Genomic DNA, 15,374 nt, shown 5'->3' on the forward strand with positions numbered 1-15,374 from the left:
AGACTAAGTCATCTCATACATGCACAGTTTGTTTGTCTAACAAAGTAAGTGCTGCACAACAGCAGGAGTGTATTATTAGCCCTGATATGCTGCTGCCTTCAGGCCAATGAAAGGGGAGTGAGAGATATGGCCCGAATAGTATTTGGCGATGTAATCGATTGCAGATGGGGGGCTTGTTGGGTCCACAGAGGTTCTTTGTGCCGTAATCCAACAGGACAGGGCTGTTTTCGGGTGGTACGCCTCTGTGTTTATGCTGGCACCTCCAATATCACACCGCTAAGCTCTGCAGCCCCGCAGGAATCCACACACACAAGGGCAGCCGGGTTTCAAACACACAGGGGAAACTGTATCAGTGTGAGACTGAATGTGATGGGAATCCCAACAAACGCAAAAAAGAAGGAAAGGTCACGAGTTTTCATGACGTTTAAAAGTGAAAAGGGGAATTGACGTGAGAAGAGGACAATACGGGAATACTTTGACATTGTTTTTGGGGATTCATGTTATTATTACATTTTTGTTATTGTCTATGTTTTAAAAGAATCTCCTATTTCCTACCTATTTAGGGTTAAAAAAACATCTTGCTATTTAGACTTTTTAATTTAATTTGATTTTTAAATGTTACAGTATGTCCACTGTAGAGGACGTCGGGACCATTTTAGTTTGAAAAGACGGCCAAAATGAACAGATAGACTATGTAACGTATTATGGTTATAGAGTGATATTAATAAAATAATACATTCAGCTTTATTTAAAACATTAATAAGTAATTGATCTGAACATTGCTGTTTATTTGGTCACTAAAAAACTAGTTTGGTTTTTGGTGACTCTTTTCAGATCTTCAAAGACTTTGTAGTCAATCGGGAAAAGTACCTCATTGACTCCAGTCGGCACGGGCTGTAGGGTCATCTTGACTAGTTGTATGGATGTGGTCTCCAGTTGACCATGCTCATAGAAACAAAGCTTGCATTCCTGAGGCAATTCTCATTTGTCATGGCTCCACTTAAAATAAAAACAACAATAAGAAATACGTGCAGCTCGTCCCTATCTGTCTCTCTGTCTGTATCTGTGCGCTCATGGAGCCTCCTGCATCTTCCCCCCCCTTCTTCTTGACCCTCTTCTATCCCAGGTGTGAAAGCCTCATCTCTCTCAACATCTGAATCTCCCGTAACTATCTGGTACAGAAAACGTCTGCTTCAGTTCCGTCTCCTGCAACTATATTGAGTCATTAAGTCCATGAAGACGGTCCTGACGTCTTATAAAAGAGCTCTTATTTCAAAACTTGAATTATTGAATTGCTTTCAGAACTAATTATATAGTTCCTCACATGTTAATAAACAAGAATATATATGATTTTCATGTTAAAAATAACAATTATTCAACAATATTTGACTTCTCCTCAGGCTTCTATAACATTTTGTTTTTGGTATGCCAGCCATTTTGGATGAAAAGAAAGAGGAACTTCCCAGCATGCAATTTTAACCGATGACATATCACTGGAAAGACCAGGATGTCCTCTGTACAGTACATCAGGGATTGATAGATTACCTCAAAAGAGTAAAAGGAGATGCATGTTAACAAAATGTCCACTACAGTGAATATGGTTGAATAAAATATGTGCAGTAATAAAAACAAGATATTGTAGACACATTGTGTTCAGTTTACGGATGAATAAATACACACGTGTCATCAGTAGCTCATTAAACAGAGTGACGGTGTAGCTGTGCAGCTGGTGTCACCGAGAGGTCATTGAACGCATCGCGAAGGAAACACTATCCGTCCTGCTGAGTCTCTATGACAACACTATCCAAGAACCAGGGGTGATACATGACAGAGGCTCGGCTTTAAATCATCTCCACACAACCTCTATGATTTATACCACTGTCTCTGACACACACACACACACACACACACACACACACACACACACACACACACACACACACACACACACACACACACACACACACACACACACACACACACACACACACACACACACACACACACACACACACACACACACACACACACACACACACACACACACACACACACACACACACACACACACACACACACACACACACACACCATTAGATTTTTACTTCAGGAATGATTAAGTGGTGTTAATATGTGGAGATTATCCTGCTGCACTAAATGTGTAAGTCATAAACGTTGAGATTCTTTTCTGCTCTCATCCCAAATCCAATGGTAAAACCCAATTGGCTTTTTGTAGAAGAAACCAGGGAGATGCTACCTTCAGGGTCAGACTACAAAAATGCATCATCCCTGCACCTCTCTATTGACTTCAAACAGATGATTTATAGCTAACCTGTGGACCAACTCACTTTATATAATGAAATAAATACCATACTTATTCATATCTGATGAAAAACATGAAGCTGAAATAGGTTTACTCTTCTTAGCAGTCAAACTTCTTCTGTGATTTCCTCCAAGCTTCTGAAATCCATCAACCTGTAATGTCTACAGAATGTGTCAACCGAAGATAAATGTATTAATAACGCCAGGTTTTAAGTTTCTTTCCATAAAACAGTCACATATATGCATGACACACAACAGCGCTGCTAATAATCGGTAGGAAAATTGTCTGCATGTGGGGGGGGGGGGACGTAAGCATAAATCACTCCTGATGTGTGACCCCTGAAACAGAAATATGATTTGATCCTGTGTGAACCCCACAGCTGTCTGCCATTATACATGCATCTGCCTGTGTGTGTGTGTGTGTGTGTGTGTGTGTGTGTGGGTGAGACAGTGTGTGCGTGTAAACAGACTTTCCCATTTGTCTGAAAGTTATCTCTCTAGTATGCTCATTTGTTTTTTACGTACTATGTATTTGAATATATGTACTTCTTTCTGAGACATACACACACTGAGATACACACACACACACCTGTCTTGTCACTCATGCCCTCCTCTCCAACCCTCGCTGCCCAAACAAGAGGCCTCATTTCCCAGGGAAGAACTCTGCAGGCCACACACACACACACACACACACACACACACACACACACACACACACACACACACACACACACACACACACACACACACACACACACACACACACACACACACACACACACACACACACACACACACACACACACACACACACACACACACACACACACACACACACACACACACACACACACACAGCCCCCTTCAGACCGCACAAAGCCCCCATTGTGAGGCACAATGCTGGCCGCCCCCCTGTACCCTCTGCTCTGTTTCCCCCATAACTCCGTCCCGTTCTGCCCCCACATTTTTCTGTTTTTCTTTCCCCTCTACTCTCTCTTTTTTATTCTTAAATCTCAACCCTGTCTGTAGAGGTCTGCCCTCTTTCAACCCCCTTCTTCCCCCTTCAATATTGAGATTTGTCTCCCCCCTTCCTCTCGTCTCAGACATTTTTCCACTTCTCTGACTGCTGGGTTACCCCCAAATTCCCCTTCTTGCTCTGCTGGATAACAGATATTTCAAATCTAAAGACAGATTTATGAATGTTACTGGCAAATAAATACAGAATGTAACTCTTCCCGCAGGACCGTTATTTGAGGATATGTTTTGAACAAAAATCTGGTACTTTTTCCAATAAAAAAGATCCTCACTTCTGTATGAAGCACTTTTTAGAAGCTAATTGAGAAGCATTTGAAGTGGCTTCTAGGTTATAAAAAGCTAATGCACTTTAAGGATTTCTGCTGTTTTGAGTCGGCGTTGATTGCACCGATAGTTAGCCACTCTGGAAATCCAATCACAATGTGTGCATTTACATTTGCCATTTCATTTATCCAGATAAAGACAGTTCATCAGAGTCCCATTCCACATATTTCTCCTACAGCTTGTTAGTGAATACAATGAGTTGAATTGAGACATTATTGAACGTGTTTTGCCAACAGTGCCATCGCCAAATCTACAGAGTTGCAATCTACAGAAATCCCAGTATCTCTTTGCCAAGCTGCAAACTAAATTCAGTCAATAAGTATTGCTTTGCCTGCTGGAAAAGAATACACACATGCATAATGTCTGATAACATACAGTGTTTTGTGGTATGTGCAGAAGTATCCGTGGCATTCACTGCAGGTACTAATGACCCTGTTAAGGTTTCATGAGTTAGCTCTGCTGCAGAAACACAGTACAGCGCCACCTGAGAGTCTAATCTGTCAGAAGAAGAAAAAAGAAGAAGTGAAAAACACATATAGACGCAGGGAATCTGCAGGAAACAAAGTGGTTAAGCGAAGAGGTGAAATGTGAGAGTGTTGTCAGTGAAACAGAGGCCTAACCATGGCAACCCTGGCTGTATCTGACGTGGAGGCGTGATGAGAAGGTGGACATTCCTCACACTCGTCCTCCTGTGTTTCCCGATCAAAAGAGGAAAGGCAAACTGAGCCACAGCAAAGCTTCCAGCAGAGCAGCGGTTTGTATTTTTCATGTTAAGTGAAAGGCGACCGCGATGCAATTCAATGATGTGGGGAATTTTCCTCTTCAGCCTCTTCCAAGCCAGAACATTGTGGCTGAAAGAAAGATAAAGAGAGCGAGAGAGAGAGAGAGAGAGAGGAAAGGGAAGACTGAGCAAACTAAAGCTAAGGCCAGCTGCTCTACTCACTGAGAGAGAAAGAAAGCAATTATAAAACTGTAGGAGATCTAAAGGAGTTAGCAAAAGCTTTGGGTAGCTTTCTCTCTCCCTGAACAGGCCATTAACCACGCTAAACAGACTGAAGGAGATCCAGTCATTAACACACACAAAAGTCCCTCATGGTGCAGGTATTTTTGTACACCAATCGGAAGTTAGCATTGCATCGGTTCCATTGACTAAAAGCCAATGGGATTGTTCCATTGAATTTTTAAATATTGCACACAGAAAAAAGGCTCTGTGGAAATTGGTTATGACTCTTTATAGGCCGGCCAAGAGTTAGCATCTCCCCGGTTCCATTGACAATTGGTTTTTCCATTGGTTTCAGACAACTTAAAAAGGAACTACAGCACGGTCACATGACTTCAGGTCACCATCGCTAAGCAAAAGGGGGCTAATGTTGGGCTGTAAAGGAACTACAGCACGGTCACATGACTTCACGTCACCAGCGCTAAGCTAAAGGTGGCTAATGTTGGGCTATAAAGGAACTACAGCACGGTCACATGACTTCACGTCACCACCGCTAAGCTAAAGGTGGCTAATGTTGGGCTGTAAAGGAACTACAGCACGGTCACATGACTTCATGTCACCACCGCTAAGCAAAAGGGGGCTAATGTTGGGCTATAAAGGAACTACAGCACGGTCACATGACTTCACGTCACCACCGCTAAGCTAAAGGAGGCTAATGTTGGGCTATAAAGGAACTACAGCACGGTCACATGACTTCACGTCACCACCGCTAAGCTAAAGGAGGCTAATGTTGGGCTATAAAGGAACTACAGCACGGTCACATGACTTCACGTCACCAACGCTAAGCTAAAGGTGGCTAATGTTGGGCTGTACAACGTTTAGTGCTCTCATTCAGACAATTGATAGCAACCTCCGTATTTAAATCCACCAGTGAGGTATTTGCTGACGTATTTTACTTCGTAGAACATAACGTTAAAATCTCTTGCGTTAACCACAGACCTTATTTCAGACTAACAACCAAAAACACTTTCAAAACATCAGACGAGGAAACAGGAGGTGCTAAAATGATGTCTCATTTACAAGCTTTAGGACTCATTCCAGCACCACTCTATAACACTCTCATTGCTGTCGCCTTAAACACTGCCACTCACAAAGTGACACCTCTATCTGAGTTCACAGGGGGAAGGTTATTTTGGTCGCACACACACATTCAAACGTAGGTATCCATGGTGAAGTACGGGGTAAATGTGCCGCTCGGACGACTGTGACAGCGCGACAGTGACTCAGCGTGAAGAATTTAGCACAGCGTGGTTTGGAAAGCCGGGAAAGAGATGACCTCATTCCACCGGCTGCTCTGTCCACAGGAATGAACACCGGCGACGGGGAAAAGAGGGTCAGGGAGAAGAATGGAGGCACAAGAGAGGCGTCCCATTTCCAGACAAACATGTCGCATAGAGACAAAAGGATGGGAGGGGTGAGGATTCTTTGGGAGGTCGAAGCAAAGGTATATTGGTTTGATAAGCACAACAAAACAGGAGGAGATTTTGGGCTCATATCTTCCCATGAGACACAATTTAAGCTTCAAAATCGATGTAGTATTATCACTTTTTCCACTAAAATGAGCTCTGTTGGTGGCGTCCCATTTCCAGACAAACATGTCGCATAGAGATAAAAGGATGGGAGGGGTGAGGGATTCTTTGTGTGTTCAAAGTAAAAGGTATAATTGTTTGATAAGCACAAAACACCGCTACATACGTTATTGCTTCAAACCAGCAACACCACAATGAAGAGAGATTTAATTGCAAGCACAACTTCTCTGGCAACTTTCTACTCTTCTAGAACAACTTTAAACGTTTCCCCCTACAGCGTTCTACTCTTGTCTTACAACTTTCTACTCTTCTCCAACAACTTAATACTTCTATACGTTTCTACTCTTTGTCCTACTCGCCATGAACGGTTGTTCCTCAAGTAAATCCTGTCCCAGCCTACGATGTAAGTCTTTCTGTGCCGGATTATCAAATAGTTGGTACCCGAGTTGAACCAGTTTTCGGGGGAACAGTGCCAGCGCCTCTGCAGTTGAAACCTTACATTTTTTTTTTAAATCAGGCGCTGTTTCTAGCTCCAACTCCTAAGCAGCCATTGAACTGCCTTGGTGGAAAAGCAATATATGTGACATGTGGCCTTGCTCAGCTTCAGTCTAAGTCTCAGCTGTGTGGAGGAAAACAGCCTGAGAAGATGTAACGACAGATAGCCTTCAGCACATCGGTCAAAAACACAAACCAGACAATCAGGGACACATCACAACTGTAAAATACAAAAACACCAAGGGAAACATTGCTTTTTATAGAACCAAGTGCTTCAGATGTGAAACAAAAGGGAGGAACTGAAGCAGTGACAGTGATGGCACACAGCAGGGAGGCTGTTCAAACACTGATATACTGATGAAGGTTCTGCTTATCACAGCAGTTCTTCTACATCAGAGACACAAAAACAATCAGTCAGAACCAAAGTGGGTCACAGTCCTGTTTCTTGTGGGTCTTTTCACGTTGTTCACATCTTGATAAAGCACACACAGAGGTAGTGCTAGCTTCAAAACAAGTCCGTATTTCAGGATAACAACCAAAAACACATTCAAAACACCATTCACTTCCAGATCAGGGAACAGGAAGTGCTACAAAGCCGACTCATTCCAGGGTTTTAGGACTCATTCTTGAACCACTAAACCAAGATCAATAATACCAATGATCAATTAGATGAATAAAACGCTGTGTCGTACCTTGAAGCATGCAGCGGTACGCCGACTCAGAGATGGCGTAGATGTGCGGCGGCATCTCGTGCCTCTTCTTCCCTCGGTACATCTCGATGATGTTCTCTGAATAGATGGGAAGGTTCTTGTACGGGTTGATGACCACACAGAACAGGCCGGAGTACGTCTGTAATCAAACACACACAACAGATTAGTACGGGGAATTAATAACCAGTAACATAGGCTAAGTTTAAAAGTTAAAAAGGCAATTCAAGTTCATTGTAATTGCAATTTTCTTGATATTTGTTTGCAGTAAGAAACCAAAGAGTGGCTGCATCACGAATGCTATATATTAAGTAAATATTAAAACATGTGAGCTGGCTTTTTGTCAACTTGAAACAGGCTGAATAAACTCTCCATATCAGGAATTGGTGGTAGATAATATAAAGAGTAAATGTTCTAGATGTTATATCATTAAGCCTGTGTTCTGTCAGTGCAGTCAGACCTGTCACTGCACACTTTGTAGGAGCTTACATCATTATTGCAGGCATGCAACAACACAGTGACAGACGCAGAGCAGGCTAATAGAGTCAGACCGACTGAATACAACAGACTCCTGTCTCCTGTGCCAACACAGTCTCACGGCATTTCGTGTTATAGTCACGAAATTAATCTATTGATTCGTGTTCACCAACACGATTTCGCCATTTTTTTCGTGTCACACAGAACGATTTTAAAAGCAATGTAAATAATAACAAATTAGAAGGAAAAAGACATTTAAAAAAATACAGATTTCAGTATTCTGACACAGAACGATTTTAGAAGCAATGTATTTCTATTGGTAGTATGTTTCGTGCCTGCACCAAATAATAACAAATTAGGAGGAAAAAAAGATGACATAAAATACAGATGTCAGTATTCTGAGGCTCTGAGACATTTCTTTTCCTCACTGACGGCAAAAAACCTCAGACATTATACAATTTAAAATAAAAGGGATAGGGTTAGGCTTAGGGTAAGATATTGAGTAAGAACATGTTTTTATGAACCACAAAGCTTCTGGTCTTCCAAGACCCGACCGGACAAAAAGACGTGGTGCAGGCACGAAACATACTACCAATAGAAATACATTGCTTTTAAAATCGTTCTGTGTGACACGAAAAAAATGTGAAAATTGTGTTGGTGAACACGAATCAATAGATTAAATTAATTTCGTGACTAATAACACGAAATGCCGTGAGACTGGGTTGCCTGTGCAGGAACAGATAACAAAAAGAGGGTCCAAATCAATTACCGCACTACAATAAAGACTCAAATAGTGTATGAATATTTTAAAAACGCATGCTTTTGCTTCAAACTGATAGCCTACTCTCTGACTTGGTGGTGTTGCATTTGTCGGTGTCATTAGCCGGATGATTTCTCCCCAGATACTGTGAGTGGTATGAAGGAGGCGAGGAGTGAGTGAGAGGCCTTGATAGGGTAATGGCTATGTCTCATTCTGCAGGTGCTATGGAGGCTTCACATCCCCCCCCATGCAGGGCTGTAGTATTTTTGTAGGCCGACCCAGTAGTAAGCATCTCCCTGGTTCCCTCGACAAAATGCTAAGTAGTTAGCAATAGCTTTGGACTGCTTTGCTCTCCCTAAAAAAGGACATTAGCCACTTTAAACAGACTGGAAATGATTCAGTTAAAACACACAGACCCTCATAGTGGTGTGCAGAGATGATGTATTTCTTTATGCCGATCCGGAAGTTAGCATCGCAAGGGCTATCTCAACAAAAAGCCAATGGGATTTTGGAATACTGCTGAAAATTATCCCTGTAGCAAACCAACGTTTATCATACTTACACGTTTATTAATTGCTAAAATGCTAACTCATTGCCTGGTGTAGGACAGCACTTGAAACTGTTTAAAACAGAGGCTCAGTCTGTAGAGAACATTTGCTTTTTATGATCTCCAAAGTGCCATGCTGGCAGTCGCGAACATAATTCAAACTTCATACAAAAAATAATTCACATCATGCTTCTAATTTTCCTTTTTCCAGATCATTTAGATTCCAGTGAAAGTGTTCCTGGTAAAATAACGTCACTGGAGAGTGTGTGTGTGTGGTCCCAGAAGGAGACTGAACAAACAAATATGTCTGCCCCTCTTTTTGACCTTGAAAGCAGCACGGAGCCTCCGGTCAGCTTCGTAACATCCATCAAGCATGTGTGACTTCACTGGAGGGCAATTACACATGTACTGCTAATTGACCTAATGACATGGTGCTAGCTAGACATTACTGCAGCACTGTTATGACTCTCTTTCACTTATAAAGTATACACATGCATGAAACTGTAGGTTTTTTTTTCAGTGGGGTTGAATGAGGTACTTATGCATAGTCAGTGTACTACACATATCTCTGACTACACAACTACATACATATCCATATACATTGCAAACTAACTGAACAGAGACCTTGAAGAGATAGTTTGGCTGTTTTCAGTGCATAGCCTACAGTAGTGAGGGGTGACGTATTTTTGTAGGCCGACTTCACGTCACCACCGCTAAGCTAAAGGTGGCTAATGTTGGGCTATAAAGGAACTACAGCACGGTCAGATGACTTCACGTCACCACCGCTAAGCTAAAGGTGGCTAATGTTGGGCTATAAAGGAACTACAGCACGGTCAGATGACTTCACGTCACCACCGCTAAGCTAAAGGTGGCTAATGTTGGGCTATAAAGGAACTACAGCATGGTCAGATGACTTCACGTCACCACCGCTAAGATAAAGGAGGCTAATGTTGGCCGTGATGGCGTTTAGTCGTCTCATTTAGACTCTTGTAGCAACGTCTGTTTTTAAGACACATAAGGGTATAAGACAACGAGGGAGACAAGGAAACCGCAAGTGGTAAAATGCTGACTAATTTCCAGGTTTCAGGACTCATTCCTGCACCACTCTTCTATAACAGTCGGACACCTAAAAAAGGATTGTCACCTAAGTGTATGCTCCATTTAGTATATTTCCATTACTTTACCTTGCTATAAGGAAGGTAGGAACAAATATTAAAAAACAATTGTTAAGGGAGGCCTTGTGATGCAACACAGTCTCACGGCATTTCGTGTAATAGTCACGAAATTAATCGATTGATTCGTGTTCACCAACACGATTTCGCCATTTTTTTCGTGTCACACAGAACGATTTTAAAAGCAATGTAAATAATAACAAATTAGAAGGAAAAACAGATTTAAAAAAAAATACAGATTTCAGTATTCTGACACAGAACGATTTTAGAAGCAATGTATTTCTATTGGTAGTATGTTTCGTGCCTGCACCAAATAATAACAAATTAGAAGGAAAAAGAGATGACATAAAATACAGATGTCAGTATTCTGAGGCTCTGAGCCATTTCTTTTCCTCACTGACGGCAAAAAAACTCTGACATTATACAATTTAAAATAAAAGGGATAATGTTAGGCTTAGGGTAAGATATTGAGTAAGAACATGTTTTTATGAACCACACAGCTTCTGGTCTTCCAAGACCCGACTGGACAAAAAGACGTGTTGCAGGCACGAAACATACTACCAATAGAAATACATTGCTTTTAAAATCGTTCTGTGTGACACGAAAAAAAGGTGAAAATCGTGTTGGTGAACACGAATCAATAGATTAAATTAATTTCGTGACTAATAACACGAAATGGCGTGAGACTGGGTTGTGTGATGCTAACCACTGCACCACTCTATAAAGGGCATCTCATACAGTACAGGACATAACCCAAGATGTATTACTGAGATGTCCTTCAGTGAACTTTCCATATCAGAGCATCAGACTTCATAATTAAAACTGCACACAGTCTGAGAGTGACTCAGCAGCTATAGATTCACAAAGGGGCTCCAGAGAGCGCAGTAACAGTTACATAACAGCACAGGTAGCTGAGCAACTGATGCTCTGTGCAGCTGATACAGGGACGAGGAGGTGAGGAAGAGGAGGGAGGCAGACTGAAATAAAGAGTGGAGAAATGATCCAGCTGACGGAGCTCCCTCTGGTCCAATATAGAGGAGAAGCAGAGGAGCAACTAACAGCGAGAAGGCCTGCAGAAACAACTCTCCTTTTTCAAAGCTAATGAAAAATTAACTCCCCTCTTTGCAGGAAACTGGAGCTGCCATTATACGGGTTGTGTTCTGTTCTCTCTGGTTCTGCAACAGAGTGATATCTGGACTGTAGGTGTAGCTTCAATGCTAAATGTGCATTGTAATTTGCTGCATCGTGTCTCTATATGCATGATGACGATGCATGAACCTGCACTCAATAAGGGTTGGTGCATCAGTGCTGGATTTTCTTTATTTGCATTGTTTATGAAGCATAATGTCTATAAATACACTACAGCTGTTGTATTTTGTATTTTATTAATGTTAATATACTTTCTGTTTGTTGTGTTTCATTGCTGGTTCTCTGTGTGTATTAAATGTTTTCTGTTCTGTTTCATGTGAAATGTTTGAGTGGTGCTATATCAAAGAAGTGTATTATTACTTTATTATTATTATTATATATCATTAAAGGTTAGAGGTCCCTTATGATCTATCTGATCCATACAAATAATGCCTTTTTCAACATGCTTTCTGTTGGACTGCCACTGCCTCCCCTCCTGTCAAAAGCAGCATGAAGTGAATGTTCTGCTCCTGTTGCAGATCAGACGTCCGACTCAACAACTCAACACCGGCTGCCGGGCGAAAGAGAAGGTGATATTTCCACTGAAACCAGATCCAGGGAGACGTGGGAACAGCTGAGCAACAGCAGACACAACAGCCGTCTCCGACCAGAGGCCTCTTTCTGTAGAGGGGTGCAGGAATGAGTCCTAAAACCCGGAAATGAGTCGGCAATGTTCCCTTCCTAAAACTATAAAAATACTAAATACTAAAATAAAAATATTTGATTATAACTAATACATATTTGGTCATTTATAGGATTTTAACCCTTCAGAGGGGCTGCATTCTGCTGATGTTCAGGTGTGTATCAGTATGTAGTGTCTCTACTTTAAAGAGTCCTCTCCTGCTGATGTTCAGGTGTATATCAGTATGTAGTGTCTCTACTTTAAAGAGTCCTCTCCTGCTGATGTTCAGGTGTATATCAGTATGTAGTGTCTCTACTTTAAAGAGTCCTCTCCTGCTGATGTTCAGGTGTATATCAGTATGTAGTGTCTCTACTTTAAAGAGTCCTCTCCTGCTGATGTTCAGGTGTATATCAGTATGTAGTGTCTCTACTTTAAAGAGTCCTCTCCTGCTGATGTTCAGGTGTATATCAGTATGTAGTGTCTCTACTTTAAAGAGTCCTCTCCTGCTGATGTTCAGGTGTATATCAGTATGTAGTGTCTCTACTTTAAAGAGTCCTCTCCTGCTGATGTTCAGGTGTATATCAGTATGTAGTGTCTCTACTTTAAAGAGTCCTCTCCTGCTGATGTTCAGGTGTATATTAGTATTTAGTGTGATGATACATAGTGATGTCACCATGTGTGTGGGAGAGAAGGTTTTTTCAAATATTTTAGCTTTTGCAGACCATTTACATGCACTAACACTAACACTTAAATGTCAGTTTGCTATAAAAAAAGAGGGAAATTGTATTTGTATTCTCAAAAAAGAAGAGACACAAAGTAAATATCATTGATGTACAGGTCTAGGGAAGAGGGGAGGAACAGAGTGGGTGTGTGAAGGGGAGTACATTGTAACCGAAATGTCGTACACGAAGCAGAAGTGGGCGGACAGACGGACAGTTGTACAGACGGACAAAAAGACGGATGGAATATCTTTTTACCACGGAAGAATGCTGAGGCTTTCTGACAGCTGAGGATTATCTGACGACACAAAGGCCTGCCTGTACTGGGGGTTAGCTTAGCATGTAGCCTGTCAGAATAGCTGCTGCATTAAATGATAATAATAAAAGTGGACTCAACGGGCTGGCTGACTAACATCACATGGAGACAGTTTAGGATTTATGACTAACTTATTGACCAGAGGACTACAAATGCACGGGGGGGGGGGGGGGGGGGGGGCATTAATGTTCCAGCTGCTGGAGTAAAAGTGTCTGATTGCAATCGACAAAAAACCGAGACAGAGCGAGTCTACTAACCATTGGTGAAAAGAATATATTCATTAGGTCAATTTACCCAGCAGTATATAATAAAATAAAATAAAATAAACCATATTTTCACCAAGCGCAACTCTGAAATGATTATTACATTGAATTATAATACATCATCAATATATCATACAATGGACCATATCTGCATGATAAGTACCTGATAAACCCCCTCTGTAGGGAAACACAGGGATTTTAGCCTTTGCAGACCATTCACATGCACTAAAAACCTGTATAACACACTACAGGAGAGGGTCTGATATATGGATTATATTATGCAGGCACAAGGGAACCAAACCTACAAAAGGTAAAGGTTTCCCGAAGAATTCAAATGCTTTTTCAGACTCTACCAGATGCTGATCACGCTGTAAGATTCAGATGTAGAAGTCAACTAAGAACACAGCCTGGGGAAGAGTTTGTATTATGTCTGAGAGTTGGGGGGTAAGTCAAACACACTGGGAAAGGTTCAGATCTTAGCGGGGTTTCTTTTTCTCTTTTTCTAAGAACGAGCTGAATGGGGAAAGTTCTCCTTCTGACAGAAAACCAACACATTCACACAGATGTTTTCAATTTCTCTAAAGCCAGGGGCAAATTAAGAAGCTCCAAAACCAATACTGAACCACGAAGAAGAAGAAGAATGATGACACTATGGTATGAGAAAAAGAGCGACGACGAAGAAGAAGAAGGAAGAGGACTGCGTGTAAATTCAAGGCTTATAGGAGATTGATAATATCACCTTCTACTTTATGCAAGGGTTATATTGGGTTGGGGTCCCGACATATGGGGCTTTTAAAGCATCAAAACAGGCTGTGAGTGGTGAAGTTTTACCACATTTTCCCCCTGCAGTCCCTCAACCGGAGGTCTCAGGTGATAACCAACCCACTTTCTATTCCTGTCACTAAATGGGTCAAGATCAGAAAAAAAACAACATCTCAGAGAAGCTCCATCTGTAGTGAAACTGGATTATGGGGACAGCGGCAATGCGGTAATACAGACCACTGCAAACGGCTATAGAGAGGTGCAGGAATGAGTCCTAAAAGCCTGGATTTTTAGCATTTAAGCACTTCCTGTCACCTGCTCTGAATGTAAATGGTTTTCTGAAAGTGTTTTGGGTTGTTAGCCAGAAATCAGGTCAGAGGTTAACGCAAGCTGAAGAGATTTTTTTCTACGACATAAAATAAGTCAGTAAATACCCCACTGGTGAATTTAAAAACGGCGAACGCTAACAGGTGTCTAAATGAGACGACTAAACATCATCACTCCCAAGATTAACCACCTTTAGCTTAGCGGTGGTGACGTGAAGTCATGTGACCGTGCTGTAATTCCTTTATAGCCCAATATTAGCCTCCTTTAGCTTAGCGGTGGTGACGTGAAGTCATGTGACCGTGCTGTAGTTCCTTTATAGCCCAACATTAGCCACCTTTAGCTTAGCGGTGGTGACTTTTGTGAAAGGAACCAGGAGGAACCTTTAATTGTATCTGAATTAGCATGTAAATGGCATGATTTCGGGGCTAAAAGACAAGGTCAACATTTCTGTAATCCTACGTTCTGGGACACACATGTGCAGTTTTACACAGTGGGACTACCACAAATAAAAACAGAGAGAGGTCAAGTTATTTCTGCAGAAGCATCGAGGACAAACACACTGAAACCAGTCAAATTTTTTGAAAAAAAAAAGAAAGTCCGGCAACAGTTAAAGGACTGGCAACATCTGTCAAACATACTGTGTGTGTGTGTGTGTGTGTGTGTGTGTGTGTGTGTGTGTGTGTGTGTGTGTGTGTGTGTGTGTGTGTGTGTGTGTGTGTGTGTGTGTGTGTGTGTGTGTGTGTGTGTGCGTGTGCGTGCGTGCGTGTGTGCATGCGTGTGTGTGTGTCTAAAAGTGAAGACCAGTGTGC

At 41.7% G+C, this 15,374-nt stretch overlaps 1 protein-coding gene across 4 annotated transcripts in view; it reads right to left on the minus strand.

The window, feature by feature from the left end:
• Positions 1-15,374, minus strand: part of LOC117479995 (myosin-10-like) — a 78,058-nt gene that overhangs the window by 59,131 nt on the left and 3,553 nt on the right. For all 4 annotated transcript variants that reach the window (XM_034127129.1, XM_034127128.1, XM_034127132.1 and 1 more), the window contains one exon: positions 7,398-7,554. In XM_034127129.1, the coding sequence (XP_033983020.1) occupies positions 7,398-7,554 (157 nt within the window). The remainder of the gene's footprint in view (positions 1-7,397; positions 7,555-15,374) is intronic.

Source organism: Trematomus bernacchii, unplaced genomic scaffold (assembly GCF_902827165.1).
Source record: "Trematomus bernacchii unplaced genomic scaffold, fTreBer1.1, whole genome shotgun sequence".
NCBI classification, from domain to species: Eukaryota; Metazoa; Chordata; class Actinopteri; order Perciformes; family Nototheniidae; genus Trematomus; species Trematomus bernacchii.